The 19507-nt window shown below is 34.9% G+C and overlaps 1 protein-coding gene across 1 annotated transcript in view; it reads left to right on the top strand.

Annotated features, from left to right (window-relative positions):
• Window positions 1-18481, top strand: part of GPR137C (G protein-coupled receptor 137C) — a 60982-nt gene extending 42501 nt beyond the window's left edge. The window contains exons 4-7 of the mRNA XM_055536705.1: window positions 14662-14811; window positions 16523-16648; window positions 16818-16936; window positions 17834-18481. Of these exons, the coding sequence (XP_055392680.1) occupies window positions 14662-14811; window positions 16523-16648; window positions 16818-16936; window positions 17834-18011 (573 nt within the window). The 3' untranslated portion in view covers window positions 18012-18481. The remainder of the gene's footprint in view (window positions 1-14661; window positions 14812-16522; window positions 16649-16817; window positions 16937-17833) is intronic.
• Window positions 18482-19507: the final 1026 nt, after the last annotated feature.

Raw genomic sequence — 19507 nt, 5'->3', positions numbered from 1 at the left:
AGGCAAGAGGCCCTGAAATATGGGGTGGTTAGTTTTTATGTATTGGGTAATTTCATAGGCTAATGAGTGGGAGGATTATTCCAAATATTTTGAGGAAGGGACAGAGATTTCCAGGAATTGGACTATTGTCAACCTTTTGGTTTTTGACAGTCCAGCTTGAAATTGTCATGGCACTGGTGGGTGTGTCACTTAGCTTTTGCCAATGTGTTATGATGGGCATATAACGAGGTCCACTGGAAGTCAGATCTTCTGCCACATTGGACCTAGTTGGTTCTAACTAGTTTTTGTCATGTCCTATGGCTATATCATGCTTTTAAAAGTTGTTCCTTGCCACCTTCCCTCCTGTTTCAGTAACAGCATCTCTAATGGTCACTCTCCTGGTCTGTAAAATGAAAAGAATGATAATGTTGATCTCATAGGTTGTTTGAGGATAAGAGTAGTACCTACCTTATAATGTTGTTAAAAAAATTAAATTAAAATGCATATAAAGTGTTTAGTATAATTCCTAGCACTTAGGACGGCCTTATAAATGTTAGCTATTATGATCCTAATGTATACAAAAGAATGGTAATATAGCTTCAAAAAATTCTTGAATACCCAAAATTGTTGGCAAAATGTGTCTGGAGACAGATCCTCTATATATAATCAAATTCTCCAAAGGAACAGTGAAAAAGATAAGAATTATTGGAGAATAGGATTTCTCTTTTAAATAGTTTAATTTTGACTCTTTATATTCCATCCTGCACAGATTTTGTAAGGGTTGAAGTCTCTGACATTTCATATAATAAATGAGTCATTTTTCTTAGAAATTTTTGGAACATGTATTGTTGAAAGTATATAATGACCTTTTTTATTTGTTTTTTAATTTTTTTCTTAATATTATTTTTAAACTTTTTGTATACTGCTGACATTTCAACTGTGTCTCATTAACTTTAGATAAAATGTTTCTTTTTTACAAACTCTTTATAGGGTAAACAAATATATTTATTAATATGATCATTTGTCAGTATTAGTCCTTTTCTCCAATTAAGTTTTTTAAATTGCTCTTTGCTTTGCCTTTCTTTGTTTGTTTTCTGTGGTATATTTGAATGTATATACTTTTAATCAGAATTATAACTTTTAACATTAAAATACATACAATAAAATTATTTTTATTCTAATATTAATTTCCATTTTAGGAAAAATAAGCATATTTATAAGAATATAAGAGACATGTTATTTTTAATGGATAAAATAGTGGCACAAAAAAGGTTTCAAATTAGTTAATTTAATTTAAAAGCTCAACTTTGGTACTCACCTTATCTTTGAGTGGTCTTTCATGCAGATAATCCCAACTTGCCATTATAGGAGCCAAAATAATGGCAAGTTGGGATTATCTGTATGAAAGGCCACTCAAAGTTAGGGTGACTACAAAAGTTGAGCTTTTAGCCTTACATCTCTGATTAAGGACATGTACAATTTTATATCTGGATAAGAGTGTAAAACAAATCATTGTCTGACTCAAGGTTAGCTTGTCTCCCTGCCTAGTTAGCTGTTTGCAAATAATGCATTTTCTGTCTGTCTCTCCTGAATGTCTAACAGTTTTAATTACTATGCAAACCTTTCTGTCCCATGTTCACTTAACTCTTGATCCATATTAATTACTATATTGGGATGGAAGGCATCATCAGCGTCTTGCAGAGACACAGTAACATTCAACTAAACTATTTTTGACCATTCATGGAGACCAGCTGATCCTATAAGACTAAAGAAGTAGTTTATGATTACTTGCTGCTGCTAAGTCGCTTCAGTCATGTCCGACTCTGTGCATCCCCATAGACGGCAGCCCACCAGGCTCCCCTGTCCCTGGGATTCTCCAGGCAAGAACACTGGAGTGGGTTGCCATTTCCTTCTCCAATGCATGAAAGAGAAAAGTGAAAGTGAAGTCGCTCAGTCATGTCTGACTCTTAGCAACCCCATGGACTGCAGCCTGCCAGGCTCCTCCGTCCATGGATTTTCCAGACAAGAGTACTGGAGTGGGGTGCCATTGCTTTTTCCGAAGTAATAGGCTAAAATACCATTAATGTCTGTCATCCACCACCCTGAAATATGACTTTGCCAGAATTTGTTGAGGATGATGGTTAAAAAAAAACCCCAAAAAACCAGAGGCTGCATCATCCTCTATAATAGATATGATTGCTACCTGCCCAGTATTCTGATTTCTCTCTTGAGTCACTGGAATTTTCTTCATTCATTTTAAGCTGTGGTGCTTCTTTAATTTACTGCCTTCATTATTCCAGTTCTTATACTGCAAGTCTTATTTCCTATTCTGTTGCTGAACCAATCCACCACACACTTGTCCCTTTTGAAAAATCCCTGCTTACAACACTGGGTTTATATCTGTTATCTCTTCCTAAGCTCAAGTGCCTTTCCTTTATACTTCTAAATACTTCTACTAGACCAGCCAGCATTTTCAGAATTTTTAAATTTTTCCATGGACATAAAGTTCATCAACTTAAAGCCATCTTATCTGTAACAGTAGAGTCATTAAAGCCAGAGATCTAATTTCATTGTGTCTTAGCACCATGAAACTATTTTTAAAACTGTTTAGGCCTTATAATTATCAAAATACATTTTAAATTTACTAATTGAGATTACTTTGTTTTCTTATTTTTGATGCTTAGTTTGGCATTCTAATTTCAAAATGGAAATAGCATTTGTGAGATGGATTCAGAAACATGTGCAGGGTTCTACTTCTGCTATTGGCCAAGTAGCTTCTATTGGACTCAACCTTCTGCAGAAAGCAAAGATAAATCCTGGAAAAAATATAAAAAGCACTGACAACACTGGAGAGCAGCCTCTTAGAAGAAGGAACTGACACTGCGTGAGTTTCCTGTTTTTTACAGCTTCTAGCCTGAGGAAAAGTCCCGTCCATGGGGCAGCCAAAACTTGAAGAGAAACCTGCTGTTTTACTTGCTTGAAGAATCATGGGGCAAAATTCAAGAAACTATTCCAGATGAAAAGTCAGTGGAAAATCTCAGGAAGAAGACAGCCAAGTAGAGGAAGGTCCAAATTCTGATTTAAACTCTGCCAAATTTTTATCTGATACCTGAACTAGACATGTTCAGGACATACTCTAAGCAGCAGCTCAGTGAAGGTTAAAGAAATTGAACTGAGATTTCAGCTGCTATTCATACATGAGAGACAGTTTGAGATTTGAGTCTAGCCAGCTTAATCATTTGCTAAAAATAAAAAAATTTTTAAGGGAAAAGAAAAAAAATCAATATATTTTAGAAAACTATAACAGCATCCAAACTCTAAAACATGGCATTCACAATGTCCAGAACAGAATCCAAGGTCACTAGATATATGAAGAAACAGGAAAACTATAACTCATACTCAAGAGCAGAAAGAAAAACTCAAAAAGCAATCATTGGTGGCAGTCCCAGATGTTGACCCAGATGTTGAATTTATTAATGATTTATAATATGCTCAAGGATGTGAAGAAAATATACATTAATACTTGAATGAATGAATAAATAAGAACTCTTAAGAGAAATAGAAACTATTTTTTAAAACTATCAGAAAGTTTAGAATTAAAAAATACAGTATTTAAAATTAAATAGTCACTACTTGGGCTTAGCAGCAGATTGGAGATGAAAGAAGAGTCAGTGAACTTAAATCAATCAGAAATTATCCAATCTGAAGACCAGAGGATGATGGGGGACGGGGGGTGGGGGGAGATGACAATGAAATGAACAGAGTCTCAGGGTCAGATTATGTATAATTGGAATTCCCAAAGGAAAAGAGGAAGAAAATGAGATTGGGAAAAAAAACATGTGAAGACATATGACCTAAATTTTCCAATTTTGATGACATATATATATATTTGCAATTGCATGAAGCTCAGCAATCCCAATCAGGATAACTATAAAGAAAATCTCACCTAGGTTCGTTGTAGTCAAGGTGCTTAAAGTGAGAGTGAAAGTGTTATTTGCTCAGTCATGTCCAACTCTTTGTGACCCCATGGATGTAGCCTGCCAGGATCCTCTGTCCATGGGATTTCCCAGGCGAGAATACTGGAGTGGGTTACCATTTCCTCCTCCAGGGAATCTTCCTGACCCAGGAATCGAACCCACGTCTCCTGTGTCTCCTACATTGCAGGTGAATTCTTTACCCACTGAGCCATCAGGGAAGCTCTGAAGTGCTTAAAACCTAAAAAAACAAAAATTTTGCAAATAGAGAAGAATGACACATACATAAGGGAACATTGATTCAAAGGATCAGTCACTTCTCATCAAATGTAATAGAGCCTGAAGACATGGAAACAATATCTTTGAAATGCTGAAAGAAAAATATTGTCAATTCTAAAATCTATATCATGCAAAAATATTCTTTAAGAATCATGAAGAAGTAAAAACATCTTCAGATAAAAGAAAAAGAAAACAAAGAAGATTCACTACCAACAGACCTACACTAGAAGAAATGCTAAGAAAATTTTACAGACTGAAGAAGAATAAAATTGGCTTGAATTTTAGCCCTTCAGGAAGGAATGAAGAACACGAGAAATAAAAAATATGTGGGTAAATATAATTTCTTAATTTCTTTAAAATAAATATGACTGTGCAAAGCAAAAATGATAATGTGAGGCTTAGGTGTGTAGATATAATACATAATTCTCAGTATAGTATATAGAACAACTACAGCACTGTAGCATAAAGGATAGGGCCTATATTGTTGCGGTTCTTATATTTTACATCAAGTGGTATAATATTAACAATTATTTAGACTATGAAAAGTTAAGGATATATTTTATAATCCCTAGAGCAGTGATTCTCAAACGTTTTGGTGTTGAGATCCCATTACAATACTAAGAATTACTGAGGACCCCAAAGAGATTTTGTTTATATAACTTATATATACCTATATATACATTTTAGAAAAAATGAGAAATTAAAAATATTCATTTATTAATTCATTAAAATATCAATAATAAATCTATTCTATGTTAACATGAATAAAATGTTTTTATGCTAAATAATTATATTTTCCAAAACAAAAGTAAGTTAGTGAAAAGATTGACATTGTTATACATTTTGCAAATCTCTTTAATGTCTGACTTAATAGAAGACATCTGGATTTTCATGTCTGCTTCTGCATTCAATCTGTTGTGATATGTTGTTTAGGTTGAAGTATATGAAGAAAATCCATCCTCACACATATATGTAGTTGGAAAATGGAGGAGAATTTAAATAGCCTTTTCAGATAATTGTGGATATTCTTCTTTAATACTACACCAAAACTCTGAAGTGGAGGTTTCTTAAAGGTTAGTTGCCATATAGAATCTAAAGCCATATTAGTGAACTTTCTGTACTCTCCATTGGTCTGTCTTACACTTTGAATGAGTTATAACATCATGCATTGATCATAGGAAAAGTGGTCACAGATCTTCAAAATGTTGATACATTTCATTAGACAATATCCAGAATCACTTTTGTTAATACCACCACCAGCCTCATCAAAGAAAGTATTTAAGTTTGGGAAACTGCCAGTCTTACAGCGGATACAGGTACTTACAAGTTTTCAAAAATTCTAATTTTCACTTGGAAGTTCATATTTCATCATTGGCAATAAATATTATTAGATGTTTTCTTTGACATGACAGGCTCATTTAATTTATTTTTGCAAACAGAAGTATGCTTATTAACCAAGTCTGAATGATAGCTTGATAGTCATAGCTGTCTGTCAAGTAGAAAATGGGATTTCATGAAAAAAGTGGCTCACAAGTTCAGCTCACAAGTCAAACCACCACCACATAAGTGCTTCTCCTCAAGACAACTACTGTGCTTCAGTATACAGAAGAATTACTTCAGTGCATATCTTATCTAATCACACAGAATAGTAAATAGATAGGTACTGGGGGGTCAATACTTAATAAATATTTTCACTGTTTCATCAGGGATATTCTTAAATGAACTTTCTTTTTTAACTGGGAGTACATAGTAGTAAAGAACACAATACTGTTTGCTACCACTGCATTGCTTTGTGCTATAGCCCACAGTTTTACCCTCGACTGTTTCTGTACCATTAGTGAGATTATCAGCGCAATTGGCCCAGGATAAATGGTCAGAAGAATTTTCAACACTTTGAATATTTCAGTACTACTTCTCAGGCATTCCAGAAGAGTATCTTCTTGTATGATTAGTTGGTGCTGACACCAGATGAATACAAACAAAATTAGTCCTGCTCTATCAGATTTATTTATTTTTAAGGCAAAAATAGTAACACATCTATTGATAAGACATTAAATCACTATGTTTTTAGTTAAATCTTTGAATCAGTGAATTTCTATCTTGGAAAATGGTAATGCATGTTTCATCCAGGAGGCGTTCAGCAATGTTAACTTTTCAAGGCTTTACTAGTCTCTCAGCTATTGTGATTGGTTTGCCACCCAATGCAGTGTAACAACTTAGCCTATAAAATGCCTGAATGGTTTCTTAATTTCTAGTTTGGAAAGTTATAAAAACAATTTGTGGAATTTAAATGCTCACCACACCTGCATTTACAATTACAATTGTTTTGCTTTAATCTCTGAATGATTGATCTCAAAATGATGCTGCAGCTTAACTTGGACATAATGTTCTGTCGCAAAAGACAATAAGGTAAATTATTAACATTTATAAAACTTATTGAAAGGTAGTTTTCATTGCATTTCATTTGATAAAACAGGAAATCAGTTTCACCCAGTTACTTTATATAGATTTCTTTCTTCACTGAGTCAGAGAATTCTAACACTTTCTACTTTCTCAGTATCTTAGAAGTAAACAGAGAAGCTGTGTGTAGAGAAAAATATTTGTTATTCTAATGAATATACATAACATAAAATTTACCATTTTAACCATTCTTAAATGTATAGTTCACAGACATAAAGTACATTTACATTGTTGTGTAACCATCACCACTGTCCATCTCCAGATCATCTTCATCATCCCATACTGAAACTTTGTACCAATAAAAAGATAAGTCCCCATTCCTAAGCCAATAATCCATTTTTAAATATGAAAAGAATTGTAATTTTTCATTTTAGAGTAAAATGTGATTAATTTCTAAAATGAGTTTAATGTTAAATTTAATATTTTAAGTTTTTATTTAAATGCTTAAATATTATGAAACAAACATATTAATTGTACCTATTCTTGTTGTGCTGCCATGTAGATACAAGGAAAAATTTAGGATTTCATTTTTTTTTCTTTTGGCTATATGCTGTGGCTTGCTGGATCTTAGTTCCCCTACCTGAGATTGAACCCAGGCCACAGCAATGAAAACATCAAGTCCTAACCACTGGATTACCATGGAAATCCCCCTTTCCCTTCTTTTCTTCTAGGATTTCAGAATAACTACTTGTTTGGGGATTTCCCTGGTGGTCTGGTGGTTAAAACTCCATGCTTCCACTGCGGGGGGTATGGGTTTGATCCCTGGTTGGGAACTAGGAACCCACATGCCATGTTATGGGCATTGCCAAAAAAGAAAATAAACCTAATAGTTTGATAATAGTGAGGTTTTAGCTGGTATATCAGGTATAACTAAAGAAAATTAACAAGAACCCAATAAAGATACAGAGAACAAGCTGACTTAATCTCTGAAAATGAATGTATTTATACCCTAAGTCTATTATATCAGGAATCTGTTAATAGAAAACACAAGAACACACATGCATACAGAGTGTTGATACCATCACATATCATAAAGCCTCTAGAAAACTCTGCTGTATCTACAAAAGAGAATGAAAATATATTAGGCAAATAACATCTTAGTACTCTTGTTTTTAATCATCTTGATTTTGATTTTTAAGATCCCAGGACCACACTTTAAGGACTGCTACCCTAGAGCAACCACTTAAGGCAAAAAGAAAACAACAAGGAATAGAAAAGTATAGTTAAAAGTTCAGTAGATAAATTAAAATGGAGTTCTAAAAGATATTCAATTAACCAAAAGATGCAGAAAATAATGGATAGAGGAACAACAAATAAATATGCAAATAGTAAAATGTAAGACCTAAATTTAAACATATCACTAATTATATTAAATGTTAATGGACTAAACACTCCTGTTAAAAGGTAGAGACTGTCAAAATGAATTAAAAAAAAAATAAGACCCATCTATACTCTGACTTCCAGAAGGTACTTTAAATAGATATAAGTTGAACAAGGAAGCTAATATACTATTCATTCAATAAGTGTAAGAAGGCACTTTGCTGCTGCTGCTGCTAAGTCGCTTCAGTCATGTCCAACTCTGTGCGACCCCATAGATGGCAGCCCACCAGACTCCCCCGTCCCTGGGATTCTCCAGGCAAGAACACTGGAGTGGGTTGCCATTTCCTTCTCCAATGCATGAAAGTGAAAAGGGAAAGTGAAGTTGCTCAGTCGTATCCAACTCTTAGCGACCCCATGGACTGCAGCCTTCCAGGCTCCTCCATCCATGGGATTTTCCAGGCAAGAGTACTGGAGTGGGGTGCCATTGCCTTCTCCGAGGAAGGCACTTTAATATTAAGCAAAAGAACTGTCAAGACAAAGGGTATTACCAGATATAAAAGTTAAGCAAAGAATATTATGAAATATAAAGAGGTACAATTCATCAAACACATAAAAATAATAGATGTGTATATGAAGCCAAATAGTAGGAATAAAGAGGAGGAACTTACCAGGTAGTAAGAAACAAAGGGATAAAAATCCCCACAATCATAGTTGGAGCTTTTAGAGCCCTATGCTCAGTCCCAATTCATGAGCTTCAGGAGATGTAGGTTCAATCCCTGGCTTAGGAAGATCCCCTGGAAGAGGGCATGGCAACCCACTGTAATATTCATGCCAGGATAACCCCATGGATAGAGGAGCCTGGCAGGCTGCAGTCCATAGGGTCACACAGAGTTGAACACGACTGAAGTGACTGAGCACACACACATAATCTCTTGTACTTAGAGATACAGAATCTAGCAACATTGGTTTAACATTTGAAAATCAGTCAGTCAATGTAATTCACTACATTGAGAGAACAAAGGAGAAAAGATAAATAATCATTTGAACAGATGTAGCAAAAACATCTGACAAAATTCAGCACCCTTCATGATTTAAAAATAACTGCAATGAAACTTAAAGCCAATAGGGAATAGAAGGAATGTTCCTCAATCTGATAAAAAGACATCTCTAAAAAACCTGCAATCTGTGTCACACTGAAAGTATTGAATGTTTTACCCTTAAGGTTGGGAACAAAGCAAGGAAGTCCATTCTCACCATTTCTATTCAATAGTCCAATAAAACAAAAACAGAAGGTATAAAATTAGAAATTAAGAAGTAAAAGTGTTTTTTACGTCTATGACTCCTTTGCTGCCCTGCATATAGGATCTTCGGTACCATCTTTCTAAATTCCATATATATGCATGCATTAATATGCAGTATTTGACTTTCTCTTTCTGACTTAATTCACTCTGTATAATAGGACAACCCAGAGGGATAGGGTGAGGAGGGAGGCGGGAAGGGGATTCAGGATGGGGGGACACATGTATATCTGTGGCCAATTCATGTTGATGTATGGCAAAAACCATCACAATATTGTAAACTAATTATACTCCAATTATAATAAGTTAATATTTTTTAAAAACCACTTAGCCCATCAAAAAAAAAAAAAAGAAAACTTTCTAATTGCAGATAACATGGTTTAAGTAGAGCATCCCGAGGAATCATGAATATAGCAAGTACTCAGGATACAAAGTCAAAATGCAAAATTACATGATTTTCATATGTAATTGAAGGTATAATCGGTTTGAAAATTAAATTCAAAAAGCAATTCTATAGCATAAAAAACCCAAAATACTTAGGAATCAATTTTGCGAAAAACAAGCAGTACCTCTATACTGAAAACTACTACATATTACTGAGAGAAATTAAAGATCTAAATCATTGAAGACCATTATTTATGGATTAGAAGATATAGTATTTTCAAGATGACAGTTCTCCACATAAAAGATCAATAAAATGCAATCCCAATTATAATTGTACCTTGAGGCTTTAAAAAACAGAAATTGACAAATTTATTCTAAAATTTATATGGATATACAAAGGACCTAAAATACTTTAAAAAGTAGTGCTTTCCAATAGAACTTTCTGTGAGGATGAAAATATTCTATATCTGTACCAGCCAATATGTGACTATTGAGCACTTGAAAGAGGGCTAGTGCTACAAAGGAACTGATCTTTTAATTTAACATGTTTAAATGTGATTATGTAAATACATGTGGCTAACGGTTATTGTAGTGAACAATACAGAAGGTAATTCTGAAAAAGAAGAGTTAGACCACATGACTTTGAAACTTAGTGTGCTGCTGCTGCTGCTAAGTTGCTTCAGTCGTGTCCGACTCTGTGTGACCCCATAGATGGCAGCCCATCAGGCTCCCCCATCCCTGGGATTCTCCGGGCAAGAACACGGGAGTGGGTTGCCATTTCCTTCTCCAATACATGAAAGTGATAAGTGAAAGTGAAGTTGCTCAGTCGTGTCCGACTCTTAGCGACCCCATGGACTGCAGCCCACCAGGCTCCTCTGTCCATGGGATTTTCCAGGCAAGAGTACTGGAGTGGGGTGCCATTGCCTTCTCCAGAAACTTAGTGTAAAACCATAGTAATTAAAACGAAGACAAACATAATAGAGAGCCTGGAAACAATCCACACTTAAGTAATCTTGATTTTTGACAAAGGTGCTAAAACAATTCAAAGGGAAAGCTAATGGTGCTGGAACAACTGGATATCCACATGAAATAAAATGAACCTCTAGCTGCATCTCATATACACACAAAAATTCAAAATGGGTCACAAATTTAAATATAATTCAAAAAAGTCTAAAGCTTTTAAAACTAAACATAAGAGATTATCTTTGCAATTTGGATACAGGCAAAGATCTCTTCAGTTCTGTTCAGTCATTCAGTCATGTCTGTCTGTCTGTGACCCCGTGGACTGCAGCACTCTGGGGGCTATCCTGTCCATTACCAACTCCCGGAGCTTGCTCAAACTCATGTCCATTGAGTCAGTGATACCATCCAACCATCTCATCCCCTGTCATCCCCTTCTCCTCCTGCCTTCACTCTTTCCCAGCATCAAGGTCTTTTCCAATGAGTCAGTTTTCGCATCAGGTGGCCAAAGTATTGGAGTTTCAACTTCAGCATTATTCCTTCCAATGAATATTCAGGACTAATTTCCTTTAGAAGATCTCTTAAGCAGGTCATTGAAAGTAATCACAAAAGAATAATAATAAATTAGACTTAATCAAAATTAAAATTTCCCATCAAAAGGCAAGACTAAGAAAATGCTAAGGCAAACCACAGACTTTAAGAAAATATTTGCAATGCATACATCTGACAAGGAATCATTTCCAGTACATGCAGGGACTGTCTACAACTCAATAATTTTTAAAAAGACAGCCCAATTTAAAAATGGTCAAAGATATAAACAGACTTTTCACAAAAGATGTACAAATGGCCAATAAACACAGTATCGTTAGTCATCTGAGGAAATGCAAATTAAAACCAAAATATCCACAGCATGGTTAAAATTAAAGAGATTGACAACTCCAAATGTTATCTAGGAATTGGAACAACTGGAACTCTCATATTTTGTTGGAAATATAAAATTGTACATCCATTTTGGGGAAAGATCTGGCAGTTTCTTATACAGCTGAACTTAAACCTATCACATGACCTAGCAATTCCATCCTGAGGTATTTACCCAAGAAAAGCGAAAAAATATGTCCACAAAAAGATTTGAGTAAGAACATTCACAGAAACAGTCCATCAACAGAAAAAGTGAATAAACAAATTATCATATAAACAAATTCATGTAATTAATTATACAGTGGAATTAGTGGGGTTAACTGTCCTGGTTTGCCAGGGACTCAAAGGATTTCTGGAATACGTGACTTTCAGTGCTAAAACTAGGAAAGTTTTTTTAACTAGGAAACTTTTGAGCAAACCAGGAGCTGGTCACCATAGTTGTCCACCTCAGCAGTGCAAAGACCTAACTCCTGGTACATCCAACAGCATGGATGAATCTCAAAACGTTACGCTGAGTGCGTGATACCTACGCAAGAGTTCATATTCTATAATTCCATTTATGTGAAGTTCTAGAGTACGCCAGCTAAGTTGTAGTAAAAACAAAAGCAGGGGAGTATTTGTGTCTGAGGGGTTGGCTGGTGGGTAACGGATGTCAGAGAACATTTGAGAGTGATGGTAATGTTCTTTATTTGTATACACCAGTTGTCAAGACTCAATGAATGGTAAGTTGAAGTATCGACATATCTGTGTCCTAAAAGTACCTATAAACAAATACTGAACTCTAGTTAATGGTAAGCATACTGGAGTGAGATCTAACTCGTCTTTACTTGTCAAGTGTGGAATTTCTAAAACAGTGGTATGTAAATGTCTGAGGTAGAGGAAGGGAGAATCATTCTTTGAGGATTGCTCCTGAGTGGAATTGTTTGTCATGACTATTCGATTTAGAAAAATTTTCTGTAACTTTCCATGTGGCTGAATCCTTCTTTTGTTTTATGACCCTATACTTTGTGGGAAGAATCTTAATTTTTTTTCTAAATTGGTGGACTTCTTTCTCTATTATAAGTATGTAATTTGGCTGCAATTTTGCTTTGTTAATTGCTCTGATACTATTCTTTGCTCACACTTCTTTGCAGTTTTTTATAATATTTACAAGTGTAAGTAGAGAAACTCCATATTATAAGATGTTATTACTTTTAGCAGTCATAGTATTTCTTAAAGCAGTGACTATAAATTTACTTATGGTTATATTAAAGGATGATAATGCTTATAGCATTCAACTTTTCTTGTTACTTAACTTTTCTGTAATAAAATAGTACTTTTAAAATGGAAATTGGATTGCTTTTAGATTAGCTTTTTATTAGCAACATTTTTTGATTCATAATAAATATGCACAGTAAAAATGCACATTGTAGAAAAGCTTAGTCTTGATTAAAAAATTTAATCTTGCTAGGATTTTATTTTCACACATACTTTTTGCTGTAATAGTGAGTTAGATCAAAGAAGATATGCTGTTGCTATCCCAAAATCTTTCAAGATATATTTCATCTTTAAGTTTGCTTTCTTCTCATTCACCTCTAAAAATGTGTTGTTCTTACGAGGATGTCAGTTATAGTAATATTTTTCAATCCTATCAAACCCATTGAAACCTTCTCATAAATTTTCATCACCTATTTCTATGCTGAAATTAATAGATTGTTTAACATACATACACACATAACTTCAAAAATTCAGTGCAATTGCCCTAATTGTAATCTAAGGAGAAAATAAAAGGAAAGTAATTAATAAATATTTGAATGTGTAGATCTGAGGGTATGCTACAGTGGTCGGATGCTTGTATCTACACACAGGAACCTTGAAGGAGACGATAAGTGCAGACTGTCCCAGGTGTGCTCTTGTGCACTGTATACCACAAGCAGTGCTGCTGTCACTTTCATACCGTTCTGGAATTTTTGACTGTTCTTGATAAAGGTCTGAACAAAAAACAAAGGACAAATTTCCCTCGATTTACATGTTATGTGTGTTTCTGGATATGTTGGCATCTATTTAAAACTGTGTAAGCATTAATTTTGTTTATATTTAAAACAGATTTAGGTTCTGGCTCAGATCATTATGGATAAGTTTTTCATCTTCATAAATGTCCAAGAGGACATGGGGACATTATGAAGGTCAGACAATTCTCCTACGTGGAGAACTCTCCTGTAAATTGTCAGTCATCCAGCAGCCCTGGCCCTTGTGTGGTGAATGCCATCATTTCCGCTAATCATTGTGACACTAGAACACAAACTTCCAAAACACCACATTAGGTGTTTCTCACAATATACGTTTGGCAATTGTGTCACTTCTCAGAATAATGTCTTTAAGATAAATAGGATTACAAAGGAAACCAACTGTATTCAAATATTTCAGGTTAAGAATCTCTGCAAAAGTGGATACCACACCCTTCTCCAATATACACACTCCAGTTGACAATCACTGTTACAACCAGTGTTATAACCACTGTTATGTAAGGCTTTCTTTCTGTATTTCAGGAAATGGTGAAAGCTTTAGTATTAAAATACTTTGGATTTGGAAGTGCATTTGGGTGCCTGCATCATTTTGTCATCAACATAACAATATCAACAGAGGATTAACATCAGCTCTAATAGAACAAAGCAAATAGTACAGGAATTGTGTTTCTATTCTAATTTTGCTTCTTATTGGAAATTAAGGGTATCAAATGGACTAATGTTTCTATCTCCCATTCTTTTCTCATTGTGCCTAAACTACCTCTCTGATTAACATCGATCATTTGCCAACTTGTTTATTCATATATTACTTAAAGGAGTAAGGTAACCTTGGCCGAACAAAATCTTCCTCCAGCTGCTGCTGGGCAAGTTGACAAAGAACTTAAATGTATTAACAGGGTAGTTGAAACACAAGTGGTTCTAAAAATAGGAATTGTAAAGCATGATAATCAACAGTTGATTTCAACTGGCACTCACTCAGTGTTTTCTAGGGGTGCATTGCAAGAGGTGACTATATTGTATGTGGACAATGTATATCATGATAAATGTGCAGACTGTTGTGATGATGACTTTTATTTCTTTTAGGGTATGTCTCTATGCCAGACTGTTGTCGTAGGCTCTGTGGTCATTCTTCTGTACTCTTCAAGAGCATGTTATAATTTGGTGGTGATCACCATATCTCAGGATACATTAGAAAGTCCATTTAATTATGGCTGGGATAATCTTTCAGATAAGGTAAGAACCTAACATTTATTGCAAATCTGAGTGTATGATAATGAAGTTAGCCTGACTAGGAGAATGTTTTGAGTGTTTGACTTACAAACACTTTTATGGAATCTCTAGCCACTATCAGTAATCATACTTCAAAGTTCTATGTTTAAAAATTCTCATTCATATGTAGCAGTTGAAATCATTCTTCAGAGAGAACTTCTCCCAAAGTAGTATTTTATTTTCTTTTTGTGAATAATATTAACAGTGTATTAAATCTGTTGGTCATAAATCTATTTTCAGTTCAGTTCAGTCGCTCAGTTGTGTCCAACTCTTTGTGACCCCATGAATCGCAGCACGCCAGGCCTCCCTGTCCATCACAAACTCCCGGAGTTCACTCAGACTCATGTCCATCGAGTCAGTGATGCCATCCAGCCATCTCATCCTCTGTCGTCCCCTTCTCCTCCTGCCCCCAATCCCTCCCAGCATCAGAGTCTTTTCCAATGAGTCAACTCTTCCAATGAGGTGGCCAAAGTACTGGAGTTTCAGCTTCAGCATCATTCCCTCCAAAGAAATCCTAGGGCTGATCTCCTTCAGAATGGACTGGTTGGATCTCCTTGCAGTCCAAGGGACTCTCAAGAGTCTTCTCCAGCACCACAGTTCAAAAGCATCAATTCTTCGGCGCTCAGCCTTCTTCACAGTCCAACTCTCACATCCATACGTGACCACAGGAAAGACCATAGCCTTGACTAGACGGACCTTTTAATGTCTCTGCTTTACTAATTTGTAAAGGATAGTGTTTAAGTATTTCTTTATAAGTTGATATTCTGTCATTAGCTAGTAAATATGGTTATGTCTTTAATTTGCTAGGATGAAATTAATTCTCTCTTACCCAAGAACTATATATAACCTAAATATTTGGTTCAGTTTTAGATGTATGACTTTTATGAAAATTTGGCATTATCAGTCTTGAAAATGGGAGCACATTCATAGTTCCTTGGGTGTCTAGGTGTTTTCTGTAGTGACTCCTGGCACACTTGCTGTGCATATCTGACCTCCCAGCATTCTCCATCCTTCTGCTAGAAGTAGCCTGACCTAGGTGCATGTCATGTCTTTATTTATATTAATTTAGCTTTGTACTGAATTTAAGCATCCTGGAATGCTGTTTTATCAGGATTTTAATTATCTTTCAAAGAAGGAATTTTCACATTTGGTTCCATGTGGCAGATTCCCTTCACTCCTTTTCCCATTTCTCTTTCCCCACATTTATTAGAATAGAAACAAATTCAACATGGAATTTAAGCCCAAAAGCATGTTTTTAAATAGCAACAGAACTGAGTGACTTGCATGTTACATTTCTCTACAGGTGTAACTCAGGGTAAGTGCGATTATTTTGCCTTTGGAGCAGCTGGAACCTGTAGTCTCATTTATAACCCTCCTCAGACTACAGGACCTAAACCACCCACACCACTACCCATGTGTTAAAAATATTTTCATAAATTGATGTGTTGAAAAAGTTAATACCTCTTTACTCTACTTAACATCAAAGCATTTTATGATCTTTAAAGGATAAATATCATTACATGAGAAGCCATAAAATATAGAAAATTAATTTAGAGTTCTATGTGCTTGTAAGTTGATCTTTTAAGTTACCCTGCCTGGAGCAAGTTGTTTGTGGAGGGTGATTCCTTACATGTAAGACTGATTTTAAAACTGCTCGACCATATTCTATTCACAGGCTCATGTAAAAGACATAAGTGGAGAAGAGTATATTGTATTTGGAATGGTCCTCTTTCTGTGGGAACATGTGCCAGCATGGTCAGTGGTACTGTTTTTCCGGGCACAGAGATTAAACCAGAATTTGGTATGATATCATAACATTACCTAATGTCTGTTCTCCTTATTTTTAAAAATAATAGAACATTTATATTGATTTTCTATTTTTGGCAAAGACTAAAAAGGATTATAGATCTCAGCCTCCTTTCTTAGTTGAAAAGTAAATCTGCATATTCTATCTACTACACTGTTCGCAGGCACCTGCTGGCATGATAAACAGTCACAGTTATAGCTCCAGAGCATACTTCTTCGACAATCCGAGGCGATATGATAGTGATGACGACTTGCCAAGACTGGGAAGTTCAAGAGAAGGAAGGTAGTTGCACTGAATTGGTACCAACATAGATTTTTTTAAAAAAGCTTTAACCCAAATATGAAAAGGGTGATTTGCTGATACATGTCAATAAATAAGATCATTTAACATTGGCGCGTAGAACAGTAGATGTTAAACCCATGATGAGACCTGTACTATAACGAATTATCATCTGCTTCTAAGTCCATATATTACCTTTATTTGAGAAATGCCTTTGGGGCTAAAATGGCACCCTTTCATTTCAGGATCCCTTGTTAATTCAAAGCTGATAGGGGTTGGTGAGCAGAGAAGAAATACTATTATATATGTTGCCATATCTACTATGCTGTTCAAATTGCACAGAGAAACTCTAAATAAAACTCTTGGGAAGCTTAGCTGCTATAAGAAATCTTCAGTGTCCTCCTTGTTCCAAAATCATTACAAGTCCATCCCATTAGCTTTGGTATCAGTGCCGAGGAAGCCTTAATGCACACTAAATAATGCTTTGAATTTGATACAGCATTTTCTATAATCCTCACTTCATCTGGACAAGTTACTTAACCTCAATTTTTTGTCTGTTTTTCATCTGTAAAATAGGGATAATAATAGAACCTATCTGAAAGGATTGTTGTGAAGGCTGAGTGCATGTGTGTGTAAGCATACATATGTATGTCCTAGAATAAAGCACAGCACATAATAAGCACTATGTTATTATTATCTGATAATCAAGTTCTACTAATTTTGAGTGGTATTTATTCATTCTTTTCTAATATGTGATATAGAATCAAGGATATTAGATATAAGTTATTGAATTTTGTAGAAAGCCATTATTTGGTGAAGAACATAATTCATTCAAAACTAGAAGTGCTAGCATGAGTTATTATATCCTGATCACAGTCCTTTTTTGCCCCTTTTTTGCAGTTTATCAAATTCACAAGGTTTGGGCTGGTACGGCACCATGACTGGCTGTGGCAGCAGCAGTTACACCGTCTCTCCCCACCTGAATGGACCTCTGACGGACACTGCTCCTTTGCTCTTTACTTGTAGTAACTTAGATGTGAACAGTCACCAGAGCTTATACGTAACACCACAAAACTGATGGCATCATCAAGTTGTGATTCTTCAATCATTTTTCATGAATGTGTATATTCAGTGTGTTTAAATTCCATCTGCATAAACATTCCATTATCCGTTACAACTGAAAACAAAGCCTGGAAATGTGGCTGAGTCCAGTGGAGGACACAGCTGTTACTTTTGACCTCGACCTGGTAAAATGAAGTACAATGGAAAATTTGGAGCCAGAGAAAAGAAGGATTAGATCTTAAGGGACTCGATGGCCTCCATACATCCTGACTTTGGAATATCAAACGCATATTTGCACATTTATCTTTGTTCTGAAAGAGTACACTGCAGTCCCCAAAGTCATACCCAGTGTTCACACTGGGATGTTATGTTGTACATCAAATCAGGAGGCAGTTTCCCTACAAAAATCAAAGCCTGTATATTCAGCAGTGTACTCCATGTGGAATTCTTACCCAATAAAGTTTATAGTGTGAACAGTGCACAGAATGAAGGCATAAAAACATATCATTCTTTTGAAAGATCTATTGAAAATATGTAATCATTGAAGATAGTTCTTTTAAGCATGATTGTACAGTACTAACTGAAATTATTCAATCATTTTAAAGAAATGATACTATAATCCTTTACAGTGAGGACCAGCAGTGTTCTTTGGAAAGCCACAGTCATTTCTTCAAGAGCAAAGTATACTAATCAAAATTATGTGGCTACTTTGAGTAGAATTGGTCAAGTGATTATTCTGTATGGTTAAGATAATGCAGTAGTTTAAGCATGATTCTTCAAGAAAACAACAGCAATTTTTGTGTAGGGAGATATTGATAGAAACTTCTTAGGACTAAAGTTTACAGATGCATTTAAGAATTATTCAGAAAATATACAATTCTAAGTTAAAACATGAATACATTTTCAAAGGCATTCAATTAGCTGAAATAAAATATAGCAAATCTTACCTATTATTCCTATGAATCAGGATTAACCTCAGGTAAATTAAATCATGATATGTTATTGCAGTGAACTCAAGTGCAATACTTTGTAATACATATAATTTTTCCTTTAGTTTTCATTTTTATATCTTGCATATGGGCAAAGCCAAATTAATTCAAATTAATCCCAGCACTAGACTAAATGAACAACTTACGTGAAGGTACTAACTAGGTAAGTATAAAAACCAGTGGTTAACAATATTGGAGTACTTTTAGAATTACATTAAAACTGTCTTGAACGTCCTTAGATCTAAAAAAAAAAAAAAATATATATATATATATATATATATATATATATATATGGTAGGCTAAAGTGATAGGGAATTTTAAAATGCACTTTCTACCAGTGTCTATATGGAAAAAAGTAGATGCTAAATACCTCAAGAGCCCAAGATAACAGGCAACATTGGGAAGTTGTCACAACATGCTTAAAGATGACTATATACGGTTATTTGCTAATCTATTTCTTCAGAACTGGAACTAATACAACTGTCTTTTTCTGTCTTTACTTTGATTAGAAAGTTCTTTTTCT

This window comes from Bubalus kerabau, chromosome 10, assembly GCF_029407905.1.
Source record: "Bubalus kerabau isolate K-KA32 ecotype Philippines breed swamp buffalo chromosome 10, PCC_UOA_SB_1v2, whole genome shotgun sequence".
In the NCBI taxonomy this organism is placed as follows: domain Eukaryota; kingdom Metazoa; phylum Chordata; class Mammalia; order Artiodactyla; family Bovidae; genus Bubalus; species Bubalus kerabau.
The sequence above is the reverse complement of the archived record's forward strand: the minus strand, read 5'-3'. Positions and strand labels throughout refer to the sequence as shown.